Source organism: Leptonychotes weddellii, chromosome 10 (assembly GCF_054177405.1).
Source record: "Leptonychotes weddellii isolate Sample4059 chromosome 10, ASM5417740v2, whole genome shotgun sequence".
In the NCBI taxonomy this organism is placed as follows: domain Eukaryota; kingdom Metazoa; phylum Chordata; class Mammalia; order Carnivora; family Phocidae; genus Leptonychotes; species Leptonychotes weddellii.
This window is the reverse complement of record NC_138378.1, coordinates 1,679,032-1,705,419: the sequence shown is the minus strand read 5'-3', so window position 1 is coordinate 1,705,419 and position 26,388 is coordinate 1,679,032. Positions and strand designations below refer to the sequence as shown.

Below are 26,388 nucleotides of genomic sequence, written 5' to 3'. Positions count from 1 at the left end.
GTGCACGGGGCGCCCGGGAAGGGGAATCCAGGGAGCTGCCTGGCTGGATGCCGGGTCTGCGTTGGCCGTCAGGGCACTAAGGCTTGGTGCCCCCTTAAAGCATGGTAACAGGAGCCCCAGCCGTTGCCCCAGGCTGCTCCCAGGAATACACGAGGCACGGGAGCTGCAGGGGGGGCCCCCGGGGAGCATCAGCCTGGCGAGGGCAGCCTGGGGGGCACAGACGGGGACGGATTAGGGGAGCGGGCACTAGGGGGAGGGCGGGCGTGCTCGGCCGCAACAGGACGCACCTGCCTCCCTCCTCCCCCGGCCCCTCCCCAGGACTACGACCTCAGTCAACTGCAGCAGCCGGAGGCCATGGAGCACGTGCTGAGCAAGGCCCCCGGCGTGCGGCGGGTGGACGAGCGGCCCGTGGGCGCCGAGCCCCAGTACCCCGTCAGGCCTGTGGTGCCCCACCCGGGAGACATCGGGGACTTCATCAACGAGGTGGGTGCTCGGGCACGGGAGAGGCCCCTGAGCAGGGCCCCTCCGCGGAGAATAACGTCCCGTTGCCACCCACGCTGGGGCGGCCAGGCTGCGGTGAGGAGGCCCAGCCAGACCGGGGCTGGGGGCTGATGCGGTGTGGTCACGCGCCCAGAGACGCCGCCGGCCCTGGCCCCGTAACCGCGGCGTCCTGTACGTTTTACCGCCTGCTCTCTAACGCTGACGCGTTTCTAAGAGGGGCTGGCAACATATCCCTGCTCTGTGAGAATCTAGCTTTAATTTACTTAAGCAGAATAGAGCCCAGGGAGCGGTTCAGGAGAGACGCAGAGAGACTTAGAACATTCCCTGAAACACATCCTGTCCGGGGCCGCAGATCAAAGTTCTACAACTGCCCAAAAGCACTCACTCCCCAGGATGTAATAAAAATTTAAAACCCCAAGAAGTATGTCTTCCCCAACCTAGAATTTAAAGCCTATTTTAAATGATTCTTAAAGAAAAGCGAGCACGGAAACTACAAACCATTGCTATGGAGGGGCGGTGAGGGTGCCCCTTCCCAGGGCAGGCTTGGCAGTGAGGTGCGTCCTGCAGCCAGAGACCGCCGGGGGCGCCCAGGCCACCCCACGGGGACCGTCACGGTCACAGGGGACCGTGCTGGGCCACACGCGCAGGCGTGTGGGAGGCCGCAGGACCCCTCCTTGGGCAGGTGCGGGTGGAAGGAGCAAGGGCGAGGCCACGCACGGGGGGCCTCCAGCAACACCTGCCACGTCCCCAGTTTTGTTCATAGGGATAGTGAACGTAACGACTGGAGCTTTCTGACTTCTGCCCACCTCAGGTTCATATTCCGTGTCGCAGTGACAGGGGCTCAAGACACTTCTAGCCCCTCAGGAGGGGCTGCTCCTAGCCACAGGCCCCCACCCAGGCCTCTTGCCTCACGTTACTGGTGTGGCCACGCCAGCTTTGGAGTTTGCTACCTCCAACGCACTGCCCTTTTCATAAACCCCCCCTACTCGTTCTCTGAGAGGCCCCTCAGTTAAACACAGGGAGCACTTATTGACCACCTCCCGTATGCAAGGCCCACTAACTTCACCTTCGTGGCCTGCTTCCCCAACTCCTCTCTGGGGCGCCCGCCCAAGCCCCATTCCGTCAGGCCCCCAGGGCCGGACAGCACGTCCTCCACCCTAAGCCCGTGTCTCTGTGACCCCAGGGACTCCGCGCCGCCGACAACGACCCCACAGCACCCCCCTACGACTCCCTGCTGGTCTTTGACTACGAAGGGAGCGGCTCTACGGCGGGCTCCGTCAGCTCCCTGAACTCGTCCAGCTCCGGGGACCAAGACTACGATTACCTGAACGACTGGGGGCCCAGGTTCAAGAAGCTGGCAGATATGTACGGAGGGGGCGAGGAGGACTGAGCAGCGTCTCCTCCCCGGATGCTGGCGGAGCGGGACCGTGGGAGGCGCCGGGCTTCCCGACTCCCTGCGGACGTGTCATTTAGTGGTGTGTTAGGGGGTCCCTCCCCGCCCCAGCCCCCCCAACAGTGAGCTGTCTGGCATGAACACTTCTCGCCCCGCGGCGCGCCCCCCACCACAGGAGCTGACTAGCACTGAAGGACAGCGAGAGGCACTCTGTCTTAACTTGAATTTCTTAGAACAGAAGCACTGTTTTTAAAAAAAAAAAAAAAAAAAGAAAAAGAAAGTGCCTTTTGGTACATGTATCAGATTCCCTCAAACTCAGGAGTGACGAAAAGCAAGCAGACAGACCACGTACGTCCCCCCAACCCCAGTCCTGAGCACCCCCAGCCCCAGCTAGTCCCAGCTCTGAAGACACCAATTAAGGAATCGGGGAGAATGTGTCTTTTTTTTTTTTTTTTTGGTCTTTTATTAAGAAAAAAAGTGGGTGATTTGTTTAACAAAATTTACAAAGAAAAATGTTGGGGTCCAAATCCCAAGAGCCCTTCTGAGTCCTCGACCTTTGCTGTACACTGTCGGGGTCTCCTGGGCCCTCGGGCGGCCCCGAGGCTGGAGGGAGGCCAGAGGCCAGCCACAGAAGGCTCCCCGGAGGCGGGCCCAACCCGTCTACCAAAGGCACCACGGTGCGCACTTGGCTTTCACCGAGTTTTGGGGCTCGGTGATGCCCTGATGCCGCATGTAGCTGGGGCGGGTGGGGTGCCAAGGGGGCTTTCCTGATGATCACCATCTCTGCCCTTGGTTGTCCCCCGGGCCCCCCCAGTCAACCATTAGGCCTCCCCCGGAGACAACTGTTACCCCAGATGCCACGCAGGTCCCGTTGCCTTTGGTCCAGAAGAGTACAGCGTCTCCAGAAGCCACAGCCCAAACCAGCCAGCATCCCCGAACACCCTGGCGTGAGCCCCCCACTCCTCACAGTCGGATCCCTGGAGGACCCCGTCAAAGGCCCAGCCCCTGAGAACCAGACGCTTCCAGCCACCCCGAGGGCTGTGCGGACGGCAGAGAGAGCTGGGAACGTGCACCACCATCACCAGCCGCTAGCAGCCTCTCTCCCCGGCCCTGCCGCCTGGACCAGAGTCTCTCATGCTCGTGAACCGACGGGGACAGCAAAGATCTGCTCCAAGTGGCCGGGACAGCCTGTCATTGTTGTGCCATCAGTCCCTCGGATGCGTCTGGACTGCACCCACCTGAAACAACAACCGGTCTCCTCTCCTCGGGACCCAGGCCGGCACCGAGCCGCTGCTCGGACTCTCAGAACGGAGCTGCCCCTTGCTTGGATGGTCTGACGCGCAAGCCAGACGCCAGTCTGTTCCCAGGACAGTGAACGGCGCTCACTGTGTCCCAGGGACCCTCCAGGGAGACCCTGCTACGTGGGAGCACCCTGGTCTGTTCACAGGCTCCCCAAGAAAGAGGTTGAGGGGTACCCTGGCCCTGGGTGGGACTTGGCATTGGACTGCCCTTGGGGAAGCGGCTTAGAGCCCCATCCCAGAGCCCTGGGTCAGAAAAAGCCCCGAGAACCTGGGGAGGTGGGGAGGGCGGGGGCTCAGCTTGCTCTTCATGCTCTCGGCCTGAGGGTCTTTGATGCAATCCTCAGCCTAGGGCCTGTCCCCAAGGCTAAGGTGACCCTGTTTTCCAAACAGCTTTGGCCCAAGAGCGTACGTGAGGGTATGTGCATGCAGTAGGCACGGCTGTGTCCCCACTGTGTGTCAGGGTTCCTCCCCAGACCAAACTCCTCACTGACCCCGCTGCTCTCCCAGAGCTGAGCCGGGCCTGTGGCCTGATGGCGGGCCTGTAGCGGGCTCTGTCCCTGACCCCATCCCGACTGCCGGGGGAGGACGGGAGGGATGAAGGAGGTCCCCGTGTCACATGCTGGGTGCCCCTCCATGCAGACAGCCACCTCCAGTCAGGGGGAGGGTGGCCCGCCAAGGGGAAGAGGCCGGGACCCCTGTCCAAAGCCGTACTATGCAGATGGCTCAGGGCCAGGCAAGGAGAGCTGTCCCCGCGTCTGGGGACCTGGCCATTCCAGGGACTACTGGCAGGGTGAGGGCTGGTGGGATGCGAGCGGGAATCTTCTGTGTTTTGTTTGTGTTTGGAAAGTTCATCCTCCTGTTGAACTTCTAAGTGTGACCATGGTCTGGGAGCTGAGGCAGCTGTGGACTCTCCTCTGAAATCTCAAGACCCCCTGGGTCCCCAGGGCCCTGGGCCTTCCTAGGGACAGAGGTGCCCGGCCCAGGACCCAGCCTGCTGCACACCGATCCCTCGGACCCCGGCACAGGTGCCCGTCTCCCCTGCCTCCCTCTGGCTCCCCACCCCACACCCCTGCCCCGCACCACTGCCGGGCCCGTGGTGCATTTTGCCTAAATCGTGCAGGCTGGGGCTGGGGGGACACTGATGGGGGACTTCTCGTGCCCGTCCCTGCCTCCGAACGGCTACACAGCCGCCCCTCTCACTTGCCCCACCAGTCCCTGGGGGCCAGAGAAAGACGGGGTTCCCACGCCCTCCCACACCCACCTCGGAACTCCGTTCTGAGGTCCAGTTAGCGTTAACTAAGTGCACAGTGTCAAATGCCTCTCATGTAGCTTATAGACACGACGTGCCCCTGGTCGGGCCGGCCGCGGAGGCCCAGCCTCCTCGCTGGCAAAGTGCTAGGGCATAGCCTAGTTTCTGTAGGGAGTTTTGTTCTGTGAACAGGAGAAACCCGCGCTGTGGGGTGGAGCGGCATGGACGTGACCGTGGTCAGGGGCACCCCAGCCGAGGACCCCCGTGTCTGTCTGGGCCTCACACCCCGCTCCTTCCCTTTCCCGTGTCTCTCAGCACATCCGAATGCTGGGCCCCCCACCACCAAAGTGTCAGAGTAACACACGTCAGGTCCCCGAGATGCCTCAGTTTCCCTAGGGTGAGCACTGGCCGACACACCTGGTCCTTTGAGGGGGCAGCTCTGTTCTCTCCAAGGGAAAAGGTTAGAGGAGGGGAGTCTCACTTTTTGTCAGTGCTACAAAAGCACTAAAAACACCCGAAGTCTCCCATGCACAGAGCACCCTGTGAACTCGCTCACACAGCGCAGTGCCCAGAAGACAGGTCCTGCTCAGCGCGGCACGCCCAGCGGGGGGCCACCTCCGTGTATAATTGGAACGCGTTTCTTTTCCTTTCCTCTCCTTTTTCCATTCTGACTTTTTTTTTGCATGTTTCTTTTTGAAAATGGACAAAATGTGTAACAGCCCCCGCATGACTGTGGTTGTTTTGGGGAAAGATACTGGAGTATGATGTATTCACACTGCAACTCTGAGCATCGTGCAGTTAGGCAAACGTCCCGACTTTTTTTGTAATCGTCAACAGCACAACTATTTTGTATTGTTGTTTGTATCATTTTGTACCAAAAAAAAAAAAAAAGAAAGAAAAAAAAGGGAAGCGCGTCGATGTTTTCTGTGTTTTTAGTGCCAGGCGGTCTTGGTTCGGAACTGAGCGGCAGCTCTGTGGGGTGTCGTGTGCTGGAGCGGAGCCGGGCACTGTGGGCACACTGCTCCACGGGAGTCAATAAAGTCCCCCTTTTAAATAGTCGGCCTCACCCTGGCTTCTGTCTCTCGTGCATCCACAAAGCCCCTGGGGCTCACGGACGGCAGACGGACACACAAGGGCTCGGTGTTGAGAGTGGGGCCTGTTGGTCCGGCCGACATCTCCGGAGCCCTGCTCTGTCGCAGACACGGTTCTGGGCTCTGGGAGCACAGACATGAGCAAAAGCAGGCCGGCTTGTGACGTGTGGGAGGCCCAGGGGACCGAGCAATGAGGGCCTGCATGCCATGGCGTAAACGGTTCCAAGTTCTTGGAAGGTTGAACTCAAGGCTCTCCTCCTCTCTTCGTAATGCCAGGGAAGGCCTGGGTCCACTTGGGAGCCCTCCGGCCCGCCCTCCATTGTCTTGGGGGCCTGGCCCCTCCCCATGCAGTGGCTCTTCCGTCTGGTGGGAAACCAGAGTTGCAGCCCCTCCCCTGCCCCCCGGCCATGGCCCCAGATCAAGAGGTCCACCCAGCCAGGCTTGGCCGTCCTCGGAAGCTCTGATGGGCCCGGCCTGGTCACATGACCTAGTGCCCCGGACAGCTGGCCTGAGTGTGAGATGGAGGAGCCCGGAGCGGGGGTGGCTCACACCTTCCCGGTCCTCAGGCCACACGGCGGGGCCTCTATGTCCGGCCCGGCTGGACCCGCAGGGCCCTGCCCTCCTTCAGTCAACGCGGTTCAGAAAGGCTGCGTGGCTGCCGTCTGGCCCAGCTACTAAGTGTCACAGTCAGGCCTGAGCCGCAAGCCAGGCGTTCCCTGCACCCCAGCCCGGTGGTAGGGTTGGGGCTTCCGACTTCCTCTCCCCACAACAACCCTGGCTTTACTTAGGTGCAAATTTGCATCCACAATAACATGTGTAACAAAAAGTCACTCACACGGTTAATTACGGGTGCAGTTGATAATTACAGGCACAATTAGCCACTTGCTAATTTTGAGGGTGCCAAGCAGCTAATTACAGGCATAATTAGGCAACTGCCTCAGGCCTGAGACCGGCAGTGGGGGGTGGGAGGGCACAAACTCCTATAATCAGACCCCCAGGGTGAGGCTCTGCTTAAGGACACCCTCCCCCACCCAGATCCACGGCCGAGGACTGGCCGTCCCACAGCAGAATGCAACCACGACGTCCAGCTGGGGGCCTCGGGGAAGCCAGGAGGCCCTTTCCCTGGAGACCCAGCGGCCTTCTCGTGGGTCATTTCACCAGACGGAGGCTGCCATCCCTGCCTTCCGTGGGGGACCGCAGGCCCAGGAGGGGCCTTCAGACCCGTCAGTTCGCGGGGGTGCAGTGGTACAGTGCCCCCGGGCCTTGGCCCCTCCCCTAGGTGAAAACCCACCCTCAGGACCCAGGAGGCTGGGTCCTGCCGGCCAGGGTGCCCTGGGACTGACACAGGGGACACAGACAGCTGCCCAGACGCATGTGAGACCCCAGGACACCTCACGATGCCAGGGCCACACGGTCAGTTCAGCCACCAATCCGAAGCCCACCCCCCTGGCAAGAGGTCAAGGCCAGCCTTGCTGGGGCCTAGGGGAGGCCAGCAGCCCTGAGAAGGACCCCTTGATCAGATTAGAAAGAGCCAGGCTCGAGGATGGACAGAAGGCAGGAGCAGGGGGAAGACGAAGCAGTTGTGCAGGGGAGGGGGGCCCGTCCCAGCCCTGCCCCAGGCGTGGGGAGGACTTCCGCTGGGCTCTGGCCGTGTTGCTGGCCACGCCTGTGGACACCCCCACATAGACGTCCATCCAGACAGTCTAGAGCTCAAGACGAGGCCAGGAGGGGCAGATTTGGGTGTAATCAGGGCATGGCTGGGAGTGGACACTGGGAGCGTGTTCTAAGGGAGAAGGGCGAGCATGTGAGATGCAGGACCAGCGAGAAACTCCCACCTTTCGGGTCAAGGGGCCAAGCGCCATGGCCCCCCTTCCAGCGACCACACTCCTGACGGACGGGCAGGGGCGCCCTTACCTCAGTCCCGGAATGTCCACATGGAGAAGAGCAGACTTCTACTCTGAACGTCATTTTAACAGATGGACACAGACTGCACACTGCCTCGTGGGAGCCCGGAGCGTGCGTCCCCACCTCCTCAGTGCCCTGAGAAAAGACCCCCCTTCTCTCCCCCCACCTGATGCTGCTCAGGCTGCGTGTCCCCCAGAGCCGCCCTGCACCCCAACAGCGCAAGGCCAGCCTGGGGCAGGGGCAGGGGCGGGGCTGGGAGGAAGGCGCTGGGTGACCGCAGATCCGCCACGCGCAGGATGCCTTGATGCAGAGTCTCACGCTGAGATGTGCAGGACACGCTCTGACTCCCAACTGTACGGAGGACAACGACGGCTGGCTTTCTGAGACCATCTTGGTCTTTTTCCCATTCAGAACGTGCAGAGCACTGAGTCCATGGCGCAACGTGCCCCCACGACAGCCCCGAGGGCACGAAGGGGAGCCTCCTCTCACATGCCACCAAGCCTCAGTCAACTGCCTTCTCGGGCCCCTCCCCGTGAGCAGGAGTGCTGGCCAGCTGACCTGGACCCGGCCCCACAGCGCCCAGGGCCCCTCTCTGCGCACAGCTCGGTGGCACCTCAGACCCAGGGCCGGTGCTCGGGCACATGCAGTGGTCACTCAAGACCCTCCAGTCTCTGGCTTCCAGGAACCTCCCAGGAGAGGGAAGGGGTCTCAGTCGCTGGGTCCACGGGCAGGGGGCAGGGGGGCAGCCAGCCCCCTCCACAAGTGGGAGCCCGGCCAGAGGCTCCCACTGAGGGCCCGTCCCACAGTGTCCACACCCCGCACCTGCCTCCCTGGCCAGTGGACTCCCGGTGCCTGGGTGCCAGTGACCATGTCTTGACTCAGGCCTCAGGGGTCTTATCAGAATGGGGCAGCACTTTGGGGACTGATGACCACATAAGAATTAAGTCATTAGGACAGCATTAGACCCCACCAAAAATAGGTCCTCAGGGTTGACGGGGAGCCTGGACCCCAGATGCCCACCAAAAGGCAGAGGGAGTGGTCTGTGGCCAGGTGGCAGGGGTCAATCGAGAGGCCTGAGTCGCTGGCTTCTCCCTCCACCCTCCCAACACACACGCTCCATCACACACCCCCAAACGCCCAGCAGCTCAGCCCACCGGGGCCCCAGGCACTCACCCCCACCTGGAGGCACAGGGTCCTCAGGCTGCGCTGTCGCTGTCCGCGGTGCTGACCGTCCCGCAGCCTGGCGCGGCTCCTTGTGGCTTCAGGGAATGCCCACAGAGAACTCTGCCTGTTTAGGATGAAGAGTCTCCCTGGAAATTTACCTCAGAGATCACAGTGGGGACAGGGAGGGGGGAGGTCTGGCCCCGCTGAGCTCCAGCCGTGGGGCCCTGCTGAGCCGGGCAGCAGACTCCCGGGGGCTCCATCTGCTCTGCCTCCCGGAAGGCCCATGTGGTCCTGACTCTGTTCAGACTTCCTGTGGGAAGAGCTTTCCCGTGCAGGACCCTCCTGAGCCCTCCCAGTCTCTCCTCATGGTCTGTGTGTGATTCTTTAGAACAACTTAGTGATTTAATGTCCACATGCTCTAACTCCAGCCTTCCGGTGTTATGTCTCCCCATCTCGGCAGGGCAGCGACCTCCCTGGCTGTCCCCGGTGCTCCAAGCACCTGTCAGGGTGTGGCTGGGAGGAGCCCCCGTCCCAGCTGAGAAGCCCACTAGCCAGGCCCCAGGCCTCCCCAGGGGCAGCAGCAGGAGTGTGGCCAGAGCCTGGCTGGTTAAGACCCGGGGTTTAGTCCAGCTTTGCTCCTCTTGAAGCTCGTGACCTTGGGCAAGTCCCCCGAAGGTCTCCAGGCCAACACCAGCTGCGGTGTGAGCAGGTGGGAAGACGAAGTGAGATGAGGCAGAGGCCAAGTGCCCCAGAGCACTTGGGGACGGTCCAGGGAGTAGGTGGGCCTGGGGGACCTAGCTGCCTGGCCAAGCCTCCAGGCCATGAGCTGCCGTTCCCAAATGAGCAGTGCATGCGTGCAGCGTTAGGTGTGTGTGCACAGAGCGCACACCGTCCCCCCTCCGCCCTCTACCCAGGCAGCCAGTGGGCAGGTCGCTCCTGGGGCCGTGGGAGGCAGCTGCAAAGGGCTGGTCTCATTTGCTGAGACCTCCGCCCACCACCGGGAAGGAGGCATCATCCCTGCTTTCCAGGTGCAGAAACCGTGGCTGATGGGGGCACCCGTCCCAGCGTTTTCAGGAAAGCCGCATCAGCGGGCTGGGATGGTAACGGACTTGTTGGCTCAGTAGACTGCAGGCTGGTGTTGACTTCTGACCAGCGTCGAGCCCAGCTGGCTCCACACCCACCCAAACTGTCCCTCCCTCTTCATATGGCCACCAAGGCACCCACAGCGGCCCCTAGACCTGCATTCCACAGAGAGTGACCTTGTCTCCCCCACCCGCCACACAAGGTTGACAGGCCCTGCGGTGTCACGGGCCCACAGCTGCCCCAGCCACAGAGACCCTCACGTGGCTGCTAGGGTCACAGGTCCACCTGGAGGGCCAGGGCTGACCCCCGAGGAAGGGCTCCGGCAGGGAATGACCAGGCAGGGAGGGGCGAGCTCGCTGCATCTGGAGCCATGAGCGCCCTGCCACCACCTTGCTTTTTCCTCCCTTTTAAATTTCTGGGATGGTTGTCATGGAAACTAAGAGGCTGGTGGTGGTCAGGAGCAGCCCCGGAGGCAGGGGCAGAGGCACTGGCAGGGGGTACAGGTCAGTGGGGAGGACAGTCACAGACCGGTGGAGATCCTCCTTGGCACCCTGCCCTCTGCCGTGACCAGCCACACAAAGCCCTGTCCCTTGGTGGCCTAAGAAGTCCGTGTGGCCAAGGTCACTGCGAGGGAGGGACTTGGTCAGAGATGAAGCCGACGACGGAAGCACTGGCTGGGGCAGAGGGGCTCTGGGCAGGGCTGGGGACCCCCGAGCCACCCTTTGGAGGGTCAGCACCTGACGGCGGGGTTGGCCCAGCCGCAGTCGTGGTCTGACCGGAAACGCTGAGCTCACTGTTGCCCTAGGGCCCCGCGGCTGCTATGAGAAAGCCACAGACGGGATCGCTCACAACATCCGATTTATCTTCTCACAGATCTGGAGGCCAGAAGTCCGAGGCTGGTACCTCCGGGCTGAAATCCAGCTGCGGGCAGGGCCAGGCTCCCTCCGGAGGCTCTGGGCAGGATCCTTCTTGCCCCTTTCAGTTCCTGCTGGCCCAGGCATCCTGGGCTCGTGGCCACGTCGATCCACCTCTGCCTCCATCTTCACGTGGCTTCTCTGCCTAACCCCCTCTAACAAGGACCCCCGCTTATAAGGACACATCACTAGATTAAGGGCCCACCAGGTAAGCCAGAACAGTCTCATCTCGAGATCCTTGATGACCTCTACAACGATCCTTTTTCCAAATAAGGTCACAGTGACAGGGTCTGGGAATTAGGACCTGGTCTTTTGGGGGCCATTTTCAGCCAACCACAATGGTCAACATTGAAAAGCCAAGAAATTAAAATCCCTCCCCACTCTCCAGCACCATCAAAAAGAAAAGTGAGTTTAGGGCTCCCTTGGGAAACTGCAGGTCCTGGCTGGCCTCTGGGCCAGCGATCAGGGCTATGACATGCCTGGAGATGCAGAGAGGGACCCAAGAGGGCAGGGGCAGTGACCACCCCCGTGGGAAGCCGACGGTTCTCTGTGCCCCAGCAGGCACGTGTCCTCACAGACACGGCAGGCCCAAGCTTGCCTGGAGACGAGCAGGGTGCTGACTCTTAGCCCATGTGACCCCCTGGAAGCAGGAAGGGGGTCCCTGGTGACCCCGGACAGCTGCTGGGTCCAAGGGATGGACACGTCCCTGGGGCCTGAGGACGGGCCAGACACCCTTCTCTCAGCTAAGGCCAGCTGAGGCCTCTCCACGCGGGAGTCCATACCTCTTGCTTCCCTGCTCCAGAGGGGGAACCTTCGCGGAGTTCTGGGGTCCTTCCTTCACAGCTTCGGTCTGCCGGGTGCTTGTTGGTGTCAGGAAAGCTCCAGGAACACCACTGCACACTCACGGGCCCTAACGATGTTCCTGTGGCTGCCTGTGGGTGCTCCTGGTGCAGGGACACCTCCCCCACTCCCCCCGGTGCCTGCCCAGCCCGGGCCCACAGGCCGCCCCACCGCTCATCAGCTCAGGTGACTGGCTGGCTCCAGGCTGCAAACCCACGGCGCCTGCCCGGTTCCCACCCTTCAGGAGGTGTGGACCGACCCCACACTCGCGTCAGGGGGACTGGATCGGGGTCAGCGAGGATGAGACGCAGTGGGGGACCGTGAGGTGTCCCCCTCTGCCAAGGATGTGAGTAATGCACCCGAACCCTGCCGTCACCCCAGTGCCCCCACTGACACGCACCGCTGCCCCTACCCACCCCTGACTCCCGAACACTGGAGACCTGGCACCAGCCCACCAGACCCACCAGACCAAGGACCCGCGCCTGGGCTGTGTGCCCCCCAACAGTGAATCAGCCTCTCCGATCACTCCAGGAGGGGCTTGGCCCAGGGAACAGAAGTCAGGGCTCTTCGGTTAACCTGTAAGCCACCGTGGGGTTTGGGGTGGGGGGTGGGGCTTGCTGCTACTGTCCCCGTGTCAGACCCGAGTAACAGGCTCAGAGGGTGAGGAGGTCATCTGCAGCCAGAGGAGAACAGGTGCTTTACTTTTTACTCTTAGTCACTCGTTTTCGCATCTTGGAGAGATTTCTGATGTTTGGTAACAGCCCATGTTCACCGCGTCCCACGTGCTGAGTCCTGACGTTCGTGGGCGCCCGTGAAACCGTCACCACGATCAGGGTAACCCTGAGTCTCCTCACCCCCTCTGCAGGCCCCCCAGGCCCCAAGCGACCCCTGCCGGCTTCCAGGCTGTGGGGGACGCTGCAGTTCCGGACCCCCCGCAGGGCGCTGCTGTCCTCGGGCTTCTCGCACTCACACTGCGACCAAGCAGGTGCCCCTCGCTGCGTGGGTGGCACCACCCACAGACCAGTTTAGCCATTCACCTGTACTCGGACAGTTAGGGCACTTCCAGATCTTCGCCATTTCAAATAAAGCTGCCATGAACAGGACTGTACACATCTTTGTGGGGACGAATCTGGGAAGGTTCTGGGGGAGAAGTGTCCAGGAGCGCGCGGATGGGCAAGGCGGTGGACAGGCTGACGCACGCCACACTTCTCCAGAAACTGGCCCGGGCTGCATGGCCTCCAGCCCCGCAGGGCTCCGGGTGCGCCCGAGCTAGCGGTGAGTGCTGGTCTCTTACTGTGACCCTGATTTCCAAAGAAGCACGCGCGAAGCTGCTCCCGCCTTCTTCTCCCGATGCGCCCAGAGGAGACAGCCCCGTCCTTCCAGGTGCACTCCACCCCGGCCACTTCTCCCAGCCCGAGCCCTGTCTGGCCTCCTCCAGGGACTGTGCCTTGGCCACACCCGCCAGCCCCTGGGAAGGCACCCTGCATGTGAGAGGTGCTCGTTGACACTTGCTGAATACATACATTTTAGGAAAAAAGATCAGGGCATGCCCATTCTCCTCAAAAATATAGAAATTCTGGCAGCTAGGACAAAGCCTTAGGAAGCAGCCTGAACGAGCAATTAGATTCTTGGAAAACAGGTGTGATTTGTCTCTTAAGGAGAAGGGTAAGTTCCTTGGGCTGGTCTTCCCTGGGCACACGTGGCCCCAGTGTGACCCAGAATGGCCCAGAGGAGGGGATGAGCTGGCAGCCCGTCGCTGGACTGTGGTCTAACTGCATGGCCTCCTCCGTGAGAGCACAACACGGAGGATCCAGAGGCTCCAGATGGGTCCCCACAGCTGCTCGGACAGAGCGTGAGACCAGAACAGATGCTTTGCAGCCTCGGCTGTTCATGCTGGGCAGGGTCGGGCTTGGGGCAAGCCGGGCCCCGATGCGGGGATGGAGGAAGACTAAGTAGAACGTTATTTTTTTTTTAAGTCAAAACTTACATTGGGAGACCACAGTCTGATAGAAGGAAAAACTTAGTTAACACTCAACTAGTTAACCAGTGACCACAGATAATCACAAGAAGATCACGAGTTGCCACCTATCCTGAGACACCCACACACCTCCTCTCATGTGGCACCGGATCACGTGGGGCCGGGTGCCCTGCGTAGGTGGAGCTGAGGTCCCACCCAGGGGGGCCCGAAGCCAGAGTCTTTCCCCAGGTTTTACTGCGATACGTTTTTGTTTTAAGATTTTATTTCGACAGAGAGATCACAAGTAGGCAGACAGGCAGGCAGAAGGAGAGGGAGAAGCAGGCTCCCCGCTGAGCACGGAACCCGATATGGGGCTTGATCCCGGGACTCTGGGATCATGACCTGAGCTGAAGGCAGACGTTTAACCGACTGAGCCACCCAGGCGCCCCTTGCAGTACATTTTATATATGCTAAAATGCACAGACCTTACCTGTCGGCCTGTTTACACTCGTGCACACCCATGTGAGCACCACTCAGATGGAGAGAGAACATTCCCATCAGCCCAAAGGGGTCCTGGTGCCCCTCCCACCAGCCACCAGGGCAAACCATGTGGACTCCCATCCTCTGGGAGTTCTCCTATGCGAGCTTCCTACATATGGAACCAGGCGGCATGGGGTCTTCTGCGTCTGGCTTCTCTCTTCAGCATTCTTCAGAGATTCATCGACATTACTGAGTGGTCAGCAGCTTATTCCTTTTTACTCCCGGGTCGTATTCCATTGACAAACACACTACGGTGTGTATCCGCCGCTCCCACTTCGGCCCATCCGGGACAACCGGCACTGCGAACACTCCCGTCCGGTCTCTGGTGGACAAAGGCAATCGTTTCTCTCGAGGAGATACGCAAGCGGGAACTGCGAGGTCACAGGGTAGATACACGCTTTGCTTCCTCAAAAGTGCAACAGTTGCCCAGAGTGGCGGGACTGGCCCGCCGGCGGCGTGTGGGGGACCTCTGATACCTCTCCGTCTGGGCCCCTACAGCAGGCGTGTGGCGGGCTCACACCACGGCTTCAATTTCCATTTCTCTGATGACCAGTCCTGATGGGCAACCTTCTCATTTGCTTACTGGCCACTTACAGGTCTTTTATACATTTTTATCGAGGTAATTCTTGCTATATTTCCCATGCGGGTTCTGTCGGGTTTATACACCCCACACGCACCCTCCCGGTCCGCGGCCTCCCTTCCACCCTCCCCGGGCATCTTCGGTCGAGCGCAAATTTCAAGTGCACTTCGCCATTTTTTTCTTTATGGCTTGTGCCTGCCCACACCAAGGTCGTGAACATCTTCTCTGACGTTTTCTTCTAGAAGCTTTGGACTCTCAGCTCCCACTTTCAGGCCTATGATCCATCTCCAATTAATCTGCGTGTGTGTGAACACAGGGGCAACTCTCACTGTCGGCCCACAGGCCACCCAGCTGCACCAGCAGCTGTCCTGCCTTCACCACTTTGCTGTCTTTGTCTAAAGTCTAGCGGCCGTAACATCCAGATCCGCCTCTGGACTCTGGCATTCACTGGTCACGTCTGCCCTCATGCCAATGCCACACCGACTCGATGACCGCAGCCTTACAGGAAGTCTTAAAATCTGGGAGTGTGAATGCTCCATGTCTGCTCTAGACCGTCGGAGCTGTCCGAAGAGTCTCTGGAATCAGTCAGTGTCAGCGGAAGCCCTGCTGGGATGTGAGTGGGGCGGCATGGAATCAATCAGGACAGCAATCCGAGTCCACTCCGCAAACACGGCGCATGCTCCACGCAGACTTTCTCTCGTTTCTCTAATTTCAGTGGGAGGGTCTTCTATGTCGCTCCCCGGATGTATTCCTAGGTATCCCAGCATTCTTGGTCCTATCATTCATGACCCGTTTTCACTTTCTGGCTGCTGGTTGCCGGAATACAGAATCACATTTCATTCTGGCTACCAACCCTGTTCCCTACAATTTCATGAAATTCAGATCTCTGCTTCAGTAACATATGTGTGGATTCTTCCGGACTTTCCGGGCACAATGGCGTCATCTGTGATTTCTTTCTTCGCCTTCTTCCTTTCCAAACTTCATGAAAACTTCATGCCTTATTTCTTGTTCTTGCCTTCTTGCTTGACTGGAAGCACAGTGCTCTGGGGAACGGAGTGGAGAGAGCAGACGTCCCGGACCACACCATCCTGCCCTCGACCTCCAAGCCCACCCAAGTTCCCAAACCTGACGTCACACAACTAATAACGTGTTGTGGGGTGACACTGAGCAGCAGTTAACAGTCTCACGAGGGGAAAACAACGGACAAACATGTGTCTCGGGTCTGCTGGCAAAGCTTCTGCCGCACGGGGTCTCCTGCTGGTGTCAGGGGCTTTGCCTTGGCTGCGACTGTCCTTGGCGGAGCGATGGGACCCAGGAGGACATGCAGAGAAACTGACATTAAATCAGCCACACCTACAGAAATCCAAGTACAACTGACCTCTACCAACTACCAAGAACTTCGCAAAAACAAAGTAGTCGTGGTTAGAAAGTACAAGTGTGACCTAATCACTAAATTATCCTGGGCCTTTCAGGTGGACGGGAGACTCGAAACGGTGCATCGAGTGCTTCCTTCCAGAGGCTCCGTCCCCCGCCATCACAGGAGTTACGGGTGAGTGTGATTCCCACCCCCCCAAAAAAAGATCTGTGCAGTGCTAGCCCCCAGCACCTCAGAACGCAACCTTACTTGGAGACAGGGTCTTTACGGAAGTCAAGTTAAAATGAGGTCATTGCTGGCACCCTACTCCGGTGTGACCAGTGTCCTGGAGCTCACAAGGGGAAATTCAGACACAAAGACAGACATGCAGAGAGAAAACGCCACGAAAACGTGGAGGGACATCCAAGATGCCAGCCACCACCAGCTGGCAGAAGAGGCCCGGAACAGACCCCCTCATGGTCTCGGAGGGCACGGGCCCTGCCAAGCCCCGACTGCAGACTTCTGGCCTCCGGAATGGGGACACAGGCCTCTACTGCTGAAGCCCCCCAGTCTGTGGTGTATCAGGGAGCCCCTGGAGATACTGGAAGGCTCCCTAATGAGAGCGGTATTTTCCAGTGTAACTTGTAAGGAAGGCCACACATTGCTGGTTATCGTCCAGCTAGTTAAAATCAATGTGAAAACCGGGCAGCAACCCCAAGCACGCCAACGACTGGCTACCTGCAGCGCTCGAGAGGCAGGGTGCTGGCCAGCCTGCAACAGGAGGTGGCAGGGAGGAGGTGGGGCCTCCTGGAGACCCCGTCTGTCTCCGTCACTGTGGGTCCACCCCGGGGCTGGGGCCATTACGTCGCCCTGCCAGGCTCACCAGGGCACATGCCTGTGCGCAGACCCCCCGGGGCCTTACCGTGCCTCTCCCCAGGGTGCCCCAGCTGCGTGGGCAGGTGCCCCAGCAACGGAACGCAGGCGGGGTGGCCCAGGTGGCCCGAGCGTACAGGGATTACTCCCTCAGCTTCGGGCCCTCAGACACCACTCACACCGGGCCTTACCCTGCAGCACGGAGGTCCTGTCCTTGGAGGCGAGGTTATTTCTACTAGAGTCGCTGGGGTTTAGATACTGATTCTAACAAGTAGCTCATAAATGAACACCTCAGGGGAACCAGGGCTGAGTCTCTGGTAGCAGAATCTAAACCTGGAAAACCGGGAAAAATAGGCAAAACAGATACAGATAAATTTGTTTTTAATAAAGGAGTTAATTTTCTTTCAATCCTATATAAAACAATAGCAATTAAAAACTTCATTTTTGAAAGTAAAATATTTACATATGAACAAGTAACTGTGCAAAATTTACATGAAAAAATGGAAAGACAGGGATTTCCTAAAAGACAAAATAAAAGGTGTAACAGTTTTCAGGTATTGATAAAAATACTGATCAGCATTCGGTTCACACTCGCGCGAAGTAAAGTCTGACGTGAGGATTCACACGGAAAAAGCCAAAGTATTTACAGTCATAAAAGTACTATCAATAGACAATTTAATACAATAACCTCTGAAAATATAAAGAACCAATTAGTATATTTGTAATAAAAAAATAGGTACAAAGAAGGGGCTTTGCTCTGGACATCTGTAAAGTTGGCCCACAGCTTGCTTACAGTCTCTTAGCAAAATAATTATAGTTTACATAGCCATTTTCATGTTATGTGCCAAAAATTATGTACAATTACTGACAAAATACACCAACCATTTTTCAACACTTGATTCACACTGAGAAACAGTCTTTTGATGATTCTTCTCAACTTTGATTTTTATTTCATCTAAGTTTCCACTTTTAGCTAAAAAACACAGTGCAAGTAAAATATATTTATGCTGAAAAGGTTTTCATTTCTTTTAACTTTACAGCTTTACAAACTCTAGCAAATAAAACGCGTCCGTACAGATGCCAAGCACACGTTCGGGAGGAGCCGCCGCGTAGCCTCTCCTGAGCAGAAAGGTGACCACACTCCGGGCGAGCGCGCGGTGAGCTCCGTGCTCCTTGGGGACTCTGGCGCGGGAGGGGACGGGGACATAAATAGTCTAAAAAATCAGTTTGCTTTGCCAACTGACTAATACAAAAATAAAATAAATGAAATGAGGTCATCGCTGTAGACACACACCTACGCAGTAAGTTGGGTTGAATAAACCAAAATGCACAAATAATGTAGAAACCGCTACGAGGTGACAGAGGGCAGCTAATTATTTGCTAAACGATTCCATCAGTTTTTATATATGGCTTGTTTGGCAAGAAGGCCACTCAATCAAAGATGAGTTAAGAGTTAACTGTCCGTTCAGAGTGCCCACGGGCCTCTGTGTTCTCTGTTACAGAAACGTGTTTTCTTCCATACTGAAGAGTTGACTTAGAAACAGGAATAAAAAACTGTTCCATTGTAAAGAGGTGGCTGTTTTTTAAACAATATCCCATTTGCTTGTTACAAAAGGCGTCATCTGCAAATATATAAAAACGTCCCAGGCGTCTCCCTCCGCGCTGCCGCGCCCGCCCTGTGCTACTTAAGGAATGCTTTGTAGAGCAGCAGTGAATGGCTTGTCTCACGCTCATTCTCTAAACAAAATATGAGGTCCCTGAGGTTGACCCGCGTGATCCTTTGTCGCGTGAACTGTCTGGGGGTTCCAACACCGGAGCTGCCTGGGACCGCCGAGCCTGGGCCCGACCCCTGGTGACGAGAAAGGAGAAGACAGCCGAGTTAGTGGTGCGCACAGGTGGGCAGGACCCACAGCGCTGGAAGGACGGGGCAGAGCCAGGTGCTGGCCCCTGGACTGCATGCCTGGGGCCACTCACACTTCCCTACTGGGGTCTTAAGGAACCCTGATGCTGGAGGAAGCCAGGCTGGGGACAGGCTCCTTCCTGCAGGCCTGCTCCTTGAGCCGAAGTGCTTTACGAGTCCCTAATGGGGAGAGGGTGTGAGCAGAGGGGCACGTGTCCAGGAGGTCAGGCGGGACTGATGTCACACCTGGGCCCAACTGTGTCATCCCCACTTTGCTGACAAAGGCACATTCCCAATGCCACAAAGTCTAAACTCCTGGACTGGGCAGGCTGTGGTCAGCCGGTTAGCTTGTTGGGGCACAGTACTCTGTGGCGACCATGGTCATCCGAGGCCAAGAGGGGACCGCCCTGTTTCCCGAGCTGACAGCAGCGCTTCAGCACAGGGCCTGCACCGCTGGAGGAAAGGCCGAGTTTCTGCGAGTCTCTGACGCCTGCTCACGGACACGGAGTCACCGGGGCCGTTTTCCTGGAGGCATCATGGCCACCCAGCCTCCACGTCCTGTGGTTCCAGCACTGCGTCTCCATCCGATGCTCCGGGGCCTCAAACCACACAACTCCCAATTAGACGGCGCTCGTTTTTCCATTCGGAATGGAAACTAAGTCTGTATTCTGATGGTTAAAGTCACTCAGGTATGTTTCAGGTGCAAACGTGACAAGGATATTTTTACAGCTTGTTCTCAAGTTTAAGGAGGTGGGAGGAAAGAATTCCCCGACAGCGGAAGAGCCCTGCCCAGACCAGGCCACAGTTCTGGGAGCCGGCCAGCAGGTGGCAGGCGAGGACCACAGCACCCAGCACACCGTGCTCTGGGCACCTGGTCCATCGCCACCTGAGTCCCCTTCCACCAGGCTGGGGCACGGCTGTTCGTGTCCTTGTGCGCGCGCACCTTCAACCTCAATTACACTACTTCACACCCCCTTCAGACACCCTTACCCGCCAAGATCCCTCCTCCAGGCTAGTCCCTGTGGTGGCTACTTTTCCTCGTTTCAAAGAACGATTCAGGTTTTCTCGGCGTTTCCCTGAGTCTAGGCAACAGCCCTAAAGCGTTTCGTGCAAGACACAAAGAGCGCCCCTGCAGAGGCGTGTGATGAAAACAAAGTCTGCAGGAACAGGAGGAACGCAAGCATGGCGGCCATCCGGGCCCGCTACTCTGGACCCCGCACACCACAGGGAGAGCCCAGCAGGCCCAAGCAGAGGCCAGTTTCTGGAAAGAAAGCTGCCCGCCGACAGCAGCCTTCCCTCCTCCCCTCCCCTGCAGACACCACTCCTGACCTCGAGGTTCACGGGGACAGGTGCGGCCACGTGGAGAGCAAAGGCCCTACCTTACACGATGGACTGAAATACCTCTGCAACACTCGTGGCCAATTCTGGACCACATGTGATGTTCCTACTTTCCAAATAGCTCAACAGCCAAAACGGGTGGAACAAGGGTGAGGTACCCGCTTCAGGTGCAAATTAACAGGTGCTAAAAGTCAGAAACCGAGATAAATAATGCTTTATTGCAATATATTTTAGAAATCAAAACTGGTGTCAAAGCATTCTGATGGGTATGTGTCAGCACGGCCCAGGACGGCTGGCCGCGCGCTTCCCTCAGGCCCAAGCAGCGCGCACGCTCTAAAGGTCAGTGAGAAACCGTAACTTCTCGTGGTTCTATGAACTTTTACAAATAGCCTATGTTCAAAGATATCCTACTTGATAGCCAAAGTACTTCTAATTACATGGGATAAGCACTGTTTCTTCCATTTCACACCAAAATGGAAGGACACGTCTTCACCGTCTTCCCTCCAGGGTCGTGGGGCCAGCCGGGCAGGGCGGGCAGAGCCTGAGGGAGGGGCCCTGAGCCGCCCGCCTCCCCTGCAGACGGAGAGTAACAGAAAACTCTGCCAGGCAAGGGCCAATGTCGGGCCTGGGAGGCAGTGGTGCGCAGGACCAACTTCACCAACATTCACACCCCATCAAGGGCTGTTTAGTTTGCTTTGTTTTTGCAGGCCCTGGGGCTAGAAACAAAAAAAAAACGACCTTGGCGGCAGCACGTAGGCTCCAGTGCTTCCTCCTTGGCAAGTGGAGCCTCTCTGTCACAGGACCATTGGAAAGACTGACAAAAGGAAGCTACTTCTTTTGAAGGCAACCTTTCCATGGTCAAAACGCCACAATCAATCTGACAGCCAACAAACACTTGATGCAAAACCAAATGGAAAGAAAAAACACCTTCCGTCCACATCCCACCTGGCTTGTGGGGTCAGCCTCACTCTTGGGAGCCCAGAGCTGTGCAGAGGCGGTGCATGACCCACTGGGGGAGGGGCCCCTGGCACGGCTCTGAGCTTCCCACGACTCTGAGAATCTGAGAACAGGCGCCCCCAGCCCCGGGCCCCTCGGGAACTGCCTCAGCGAAATTTCCACCTCAGGGGCTGGGGAGCCCGATTCCTGGCGGCCCAGAAGCACAGCAAGGTGGCTCCCAGGCGAGGTGACTCTCAAGGCTGCTCCCACGCCCCCGGCTTCAGCTGGACAAACGGCTCCTCCGCTCGCCCTCGCGATGGCGCGGTTCCCAAACTCGGTTACACCCCTCTCTGCGCCCTCACCGTCCAGAACACAGACACACCTGCGCAGGCGCAGCCGCGGTAAAGATACTCAGGTACTCACCCTAGGAGGATGCACACCACTCACGGGAGGGGGAGACAGCATGCTGCCATCGAGTCACCCCAGCAGCTCCCCTCTCTCTCCCCAAAAAACTCAGAACAAAAAGGGAAACACCAATCTATACAGATATCACTCCATCAGCATAATGTGAAGACGGGGAGCACCCTGCTCCAAAAGGACCCCAAATGAGCAGAACTGGCCCATCCTCAGCAGGGCCCCACTGCACCCACAGAGCAAAGACAGATGAGGGAGACCGCGAGGGGCCATGGTCCAGCAAAAGCCAGCCCAGAATGGCTGCTGGTCCACCCCAGTCTGAGCGCCCAGAGCACAGACACAGGGACAGGCGTGGGCAGAGTCCTCGGAAAACAGAGCCTCTGACAAGGGCCATCTGAAAACCAGGTGCTGAAAGGGAAGGAAGTAAAGGGACACTTAGGGTCCCACAAGACAGGAACCCCACCATCAAAGGACACATGACCCCCCCTACAACCAACACAATCCAAAAACCAGCTACGCTACCCAACATTCCAGCACTGGCAGAAGAGGGCGCCATCAGACCGCGAGTCTTGCGAGACCCCCAACTACCACAAAAATGAACAGGAGGAAGATTAGCAAATCCATAAAGAAAGTCAGAAAATGGAATTCCACACACATCAGAGACCAGTTCTGTCTGGAAAAACAACACTGTAAGACAGACCTTTCAACAACAAAAAACGTACTTGAGCATTTGAGGACATGAAAATTGCTCTGAATCAAAACCGGAAATAGTAACAAAGAAGGAGATGAAAAAACAGAGGGGTGCCTGGGTAGTGCAGTCAGTTGAGCATCCAAATCTTGGTTTCGGCTCAGGTTGTGATCTCAGGGCCGCTCCACGCTCAGTGTGGAGTCTGCTTAGGATGCTCTCTCTCCCTCCCCCACTCATACGCACACTCTCTCTCTCTCTCTAAAATAAATATCTTAAAAACAGAAAAATATAAGAGTTGACTAAATGCAAGAAAAAAATGAAAAGGAAACAATATGTCAGAAATGAGTAAAGTTAACTACAAGGTGCCAAGGAGGGAAACCGTGAAGAAAGGCGGGCCAGCGAGGGGCACACACAACGACAGGCCCAGGGAAGGCGGGGGCGGCAGGCCAGCAAAGGCTAGTACTGCGTTATCAGAGCCTCTGAAGAAGGAAAACAGACAACGGAGCACAAGAGACACTGAAACCAGAATCCAAGAGAACATTCTGGGAAAACAGAGACCAAAATCTGCATTCTATCAACTCTGATGTATCCTCACAAAACTATTACTTTTCAAAGAAAGAGATGAGGCCTCCAGGTAAAAAGAGAAAATAAATTACAAAGGTAAGAAAATTGACCTGGCATCAGGCTTTTCAAAACCAACTTACAAAGTGAGGTGACCATGGATGAGCATACACAAAATTACTGAAAGAAAGTGTAAACCAAGGATTTTATATCCAGCCAAACTGTCCTCCCTATCAAAGCCACAAAAGAACCGTTTTCCACATACAAACGTCAGGGTACCCCGCACCAAGGCCTGCCCAGGGGCTCTGCCGCAGGGCAGGCGCCATCCAAGCAAGAGGTGGGTGGGGGAACCACGACAATGAGATGGGGATAAGCACTTACACAGAAATGTGTACCTTACACTAATGCAGAGGTGGGGGGGTAAGGTGGAAGGTCGTGTATTGTAACAAGGAAGCGGAGAGCCAGGGAATAGACAACACGGTGTGGACAGGCTCACTGGCGGCTGGGGGGCAGCGACTGGAGCTCAGAACCAACAGGAACCAAGAAGCTGAACGGTTAAGTAAAAACCAAGGGACAGAAGATATTTAATAAGGTTTGCATGCAAAAATAACCACCCAAATATAATTATAAACCGTCCTCAATACAAACAAAAAATTTTAAAGAACAAAGAATATACACTTTAGAGGAGGATGATCACAGCAAACATAAAAAATACACATAATTATAAAAATATCATGAAAGAGAAAAGACCAAGCATGTTGGTCATCATCAATAAAGGTGAATGGGCTTCATTCATTCATCTATTAAAAGAAAAGCTTCGAACAGTTAGGTACCAGATAACAGTGCACACAGCACCCCCAACGCCGCAAAGCAAAAACCGCAGGAGCCACAGGAGATAAAAACAGAAACGCACTAATAAAAAGAGACTTTAGGTCACCACACTTAGGACAAAACACATCAAATGGACAAAAATAAGCAAGGATTCCGAAAATTGGTCAGCATATCAAGCTCTCCACCCTATCATGAGAACGTGCCTATTCAAGCACATCCATGAAACGGATTACCCATATCCCCCGTCAGACTGGCAAAATCTAAAACGAGGACCACACACAGTGCAGGGGAGGCGAGGGGAGGACCCTGCTACCCGGCTGGGGGAACACAGCAGCAGGATCTTCCGGAGGGGAGCCTGGAGCCCGGCGCCTCCTAACAAGACTACCCGTGCACTTCACTTCACCCGCAACGGGACGCCCTCAGCAGTGCAAAGCTGCTCGGGCACACGGTTACCGGACACCGCACGGCTTGTGCACGAGGAAGACAAAGGTCAACCAGCCGCAGTACGCTCAGTTCTGCTAGAGAACAGAATGAGGAGGGTCTTTCTGAAAAGAAATCAATTCCGGAATATATTAGTGAGAACAGCACATGCAAAGGGTGCCTGCACACGGCCCTTCAAGGAAGGTAAGAGGGGGATATAAGAAAATGCACGCGGGTGCGCTGAGTGGTGACGGACTGCGAGGGGGGATGGGAACGGGGGGTGGGGGGGTGAGGACAGCACTCTGTGTCTGCAGGGCTTCCACAGCTCTGATCCCTAGAACCCCGGCAATGCTCCACCCCCTAAATCAAACAATTCAAATCAACCAAGATGTGGGGGAATCCAACACGAAATACAAACAGCAACAAAAGAACCTAAAATGAATAAACTGTACTACAAATTAACAATTAGAACCATAGCAAGAGGGTGCCTGGGTGGCTCAGTTGGTTAAACGACTGCCTTCGGCTCAGGTCATGATCCTGGAGTCCCCGGATCGAGTCCCGCATCGGGCTCCCTGCTCAGCAGGGAGTCTGCTTCTCCCTCTGACCCTCCCCCCTCCCAGGTGCTCTCTCTCTCAAATAAATAAATAAAATCTTAAAAAAAAAAAAAAAAGAACCATAGCAAGAAAACCCATCTAAGTAACTTTGAAATGCAGAATTTTGACTGGATGTTGTAGGTATAAAAAGAACGGTACAGAAATATTCTAAATAATTAGTATGGCTCTTTCTCACAGGGCTTAGCAACTCTGAAACTTCTTTACCTGTAAATTAGGATTGAACAAATAAGTACCTGAGGACCACGAAAACCAGGTTTCTCACGTAAGCAGCAAGGCACGGCCCAGAGGAGGCCTGTGGCGGCAGAAGAGAACCTGGGGTCCACATACAAGCCGCTGTTTTCAGTGCAGAGACAGAGGAACAGAAACAGCAAGCATGAGCGAGCATGTGTGCGTGTGGCCCTCGAGGGGGCCTGGGGACAGGACACCCAGGAGCACAGCCAACAGAAGGAACCAGCGCTGATTCCACAGTTACAGCAGGAAAACCATAAGCAAAGTCTGGAACATTCTGTAATGTGAGAAAGAAAGAAGTCTTCAAAAAATGAGGGTTCATGAGAGGACATAGGAGCTCGCCGCCGCCGAAGCTGGGGCCACGTGGGCAACCAAATGTGGACAGTGGTGACAGAGGATCCCCCACGGAAGAAGCAAGCACACACACTCACACAGGTAAGTCACTGAGTGAGCAAGCAGGAGGGGGAAGAGGGCAGAGGGGACAGCTCCCTCTACAGCAGAAGGGCAGTTGCCACGCGTGGGGCAGGAAAAAGAAAACCCGCCCCAGGCAGACAGTATGGCCATCGCTACAGAGACAGCGGGACAGGGACGGCAGGGGCCCACGGCACCTCCACCTGGCGGACGCCACTTGAGCCAAGAGGTCAAAGTTATCGGACAACGTGACGCACGGGAACCAGATCAGTTTTGCAACATTCTAGCCAAAATTATGGAGGCTGGATTTAATCATGAAGAAACACAGGATGAACCCAAATTAAGGGACTTTGTACCAAATAAGTGACCCGCACACTTCACAAGCGTCGAGATCAGGAAAGACAGGGAAGAACTGAGGAACCACAGGTCCTGGGTGAGATCCCATGACAGGAAAAGGTCACCCGTGGGAAAATGGTGACAATCAAGCATGGAGAAAATATTTACAAAAGAAGTATCTGGTCATGGGCTATCACCCAAACTATGCAAAGAACTCACAAAACTCAACAAGAGTAAACAAACTGAATAAAAATGGGCCCAACACCCGAACGGGCCCCTCGCCACAGAAGACACGCAGACGAGCATCCGAACACACGCTCCTCGTCCCGTGTCATCAGCGAAATGCCCATGACAACGGCAGTGAGACGTCTGCACGCCCATCAGAAGGACCCAAACCCACAACGCCGACGACACCAAACACGGGCCAGGACGTGGGGCAGCAGGGTTCTCGTGCGTTGCCGGCGGGAAGGCCTCTTCGGAAGGCAGTTTGGAAGGCAATGTTTGCAAAACTAAACATACTCTCACCCTACGATCCAGCAATCATGCGCCGTGGTGTTTATCTAGAAGAGTTGAAAGCTCACGTCCACACAAAACCTGCACACGGGTATTTAAAGCAGCTTTTATTCACAGTTGATAAAACTTGGAAGCGACCAAGGCGTCCTTCAGCAGGCGATGGACAAATACACCGTGGTCCATCCAGACGGTGGGAGAGGATCCAGGGCGGACAAGACATGAGCTCTCAAGCCCTGAGAAGACAGGGAGGAAACCAGACGCGTGTCACTTGGTGAAGGAAGCCCATCTGAGAGGGCCACACGCCGTGGGATTCCAACCCTGTGACCTTCCGGAAAAGGCACAAGGACGGAGACGTAAAGAGACCAGTGGTCGTTGGGGTGGCGGGAGGTGGGGTGAGGGCAGTGGGGGTTTCAGGGCAGGGAGACTACTCTGTATGACACTCTAAAGCTGGAC

The 26,388-nt window shown here is 56.7% G+C and overlaps 2 protein-coding genes across 2 annotated transcripts in view; one reads left to right on the top strand and one right to left on the bottom strand.

Annotated features, from left to right (window-relative positions):
• The window catches only part of CDH4 (cadherin 4), a 44,470-nt gene extending 38,972 nt beyond the window's left edge, over positions 1–5,498 (top strand). The window contains exons 10-11 of the mRNA XM_081832494.1: positions 319–483; positions 1,685–5,498. Of these exons, the coding sequence (XP_081688620.1) occupies positions 319–483; positions 1,685–1,891 (372 nt within the window). The 3' untranslated portion in view covers positions 1,892–5,498. The remainder of the gene's footprint in view (positions 1–318; positions 484–1,684) is intronic.
• An 11,611-nt stretch (positions 5,499–17,109) lies between these two features.
• The window catches only part of TAF4 (TATA-box binding protein associated factor 4), a 68,422-nt gene continuing 59,143 nt past the window's right edge, over positions 17,110–26,388 (bottom strand). The window contains exon 15 of the mRNA XM_006744624.3: positions 17,110–18,594. Coding sequence (XP_006744687.2) covers positions 18,427–18,594 — 168 coding nt within the window. The 3' untranslated portion in view covers positions 17,110–18,426. The remainder of the gene's footprint in view (positions 18,595–26,388) is intronic.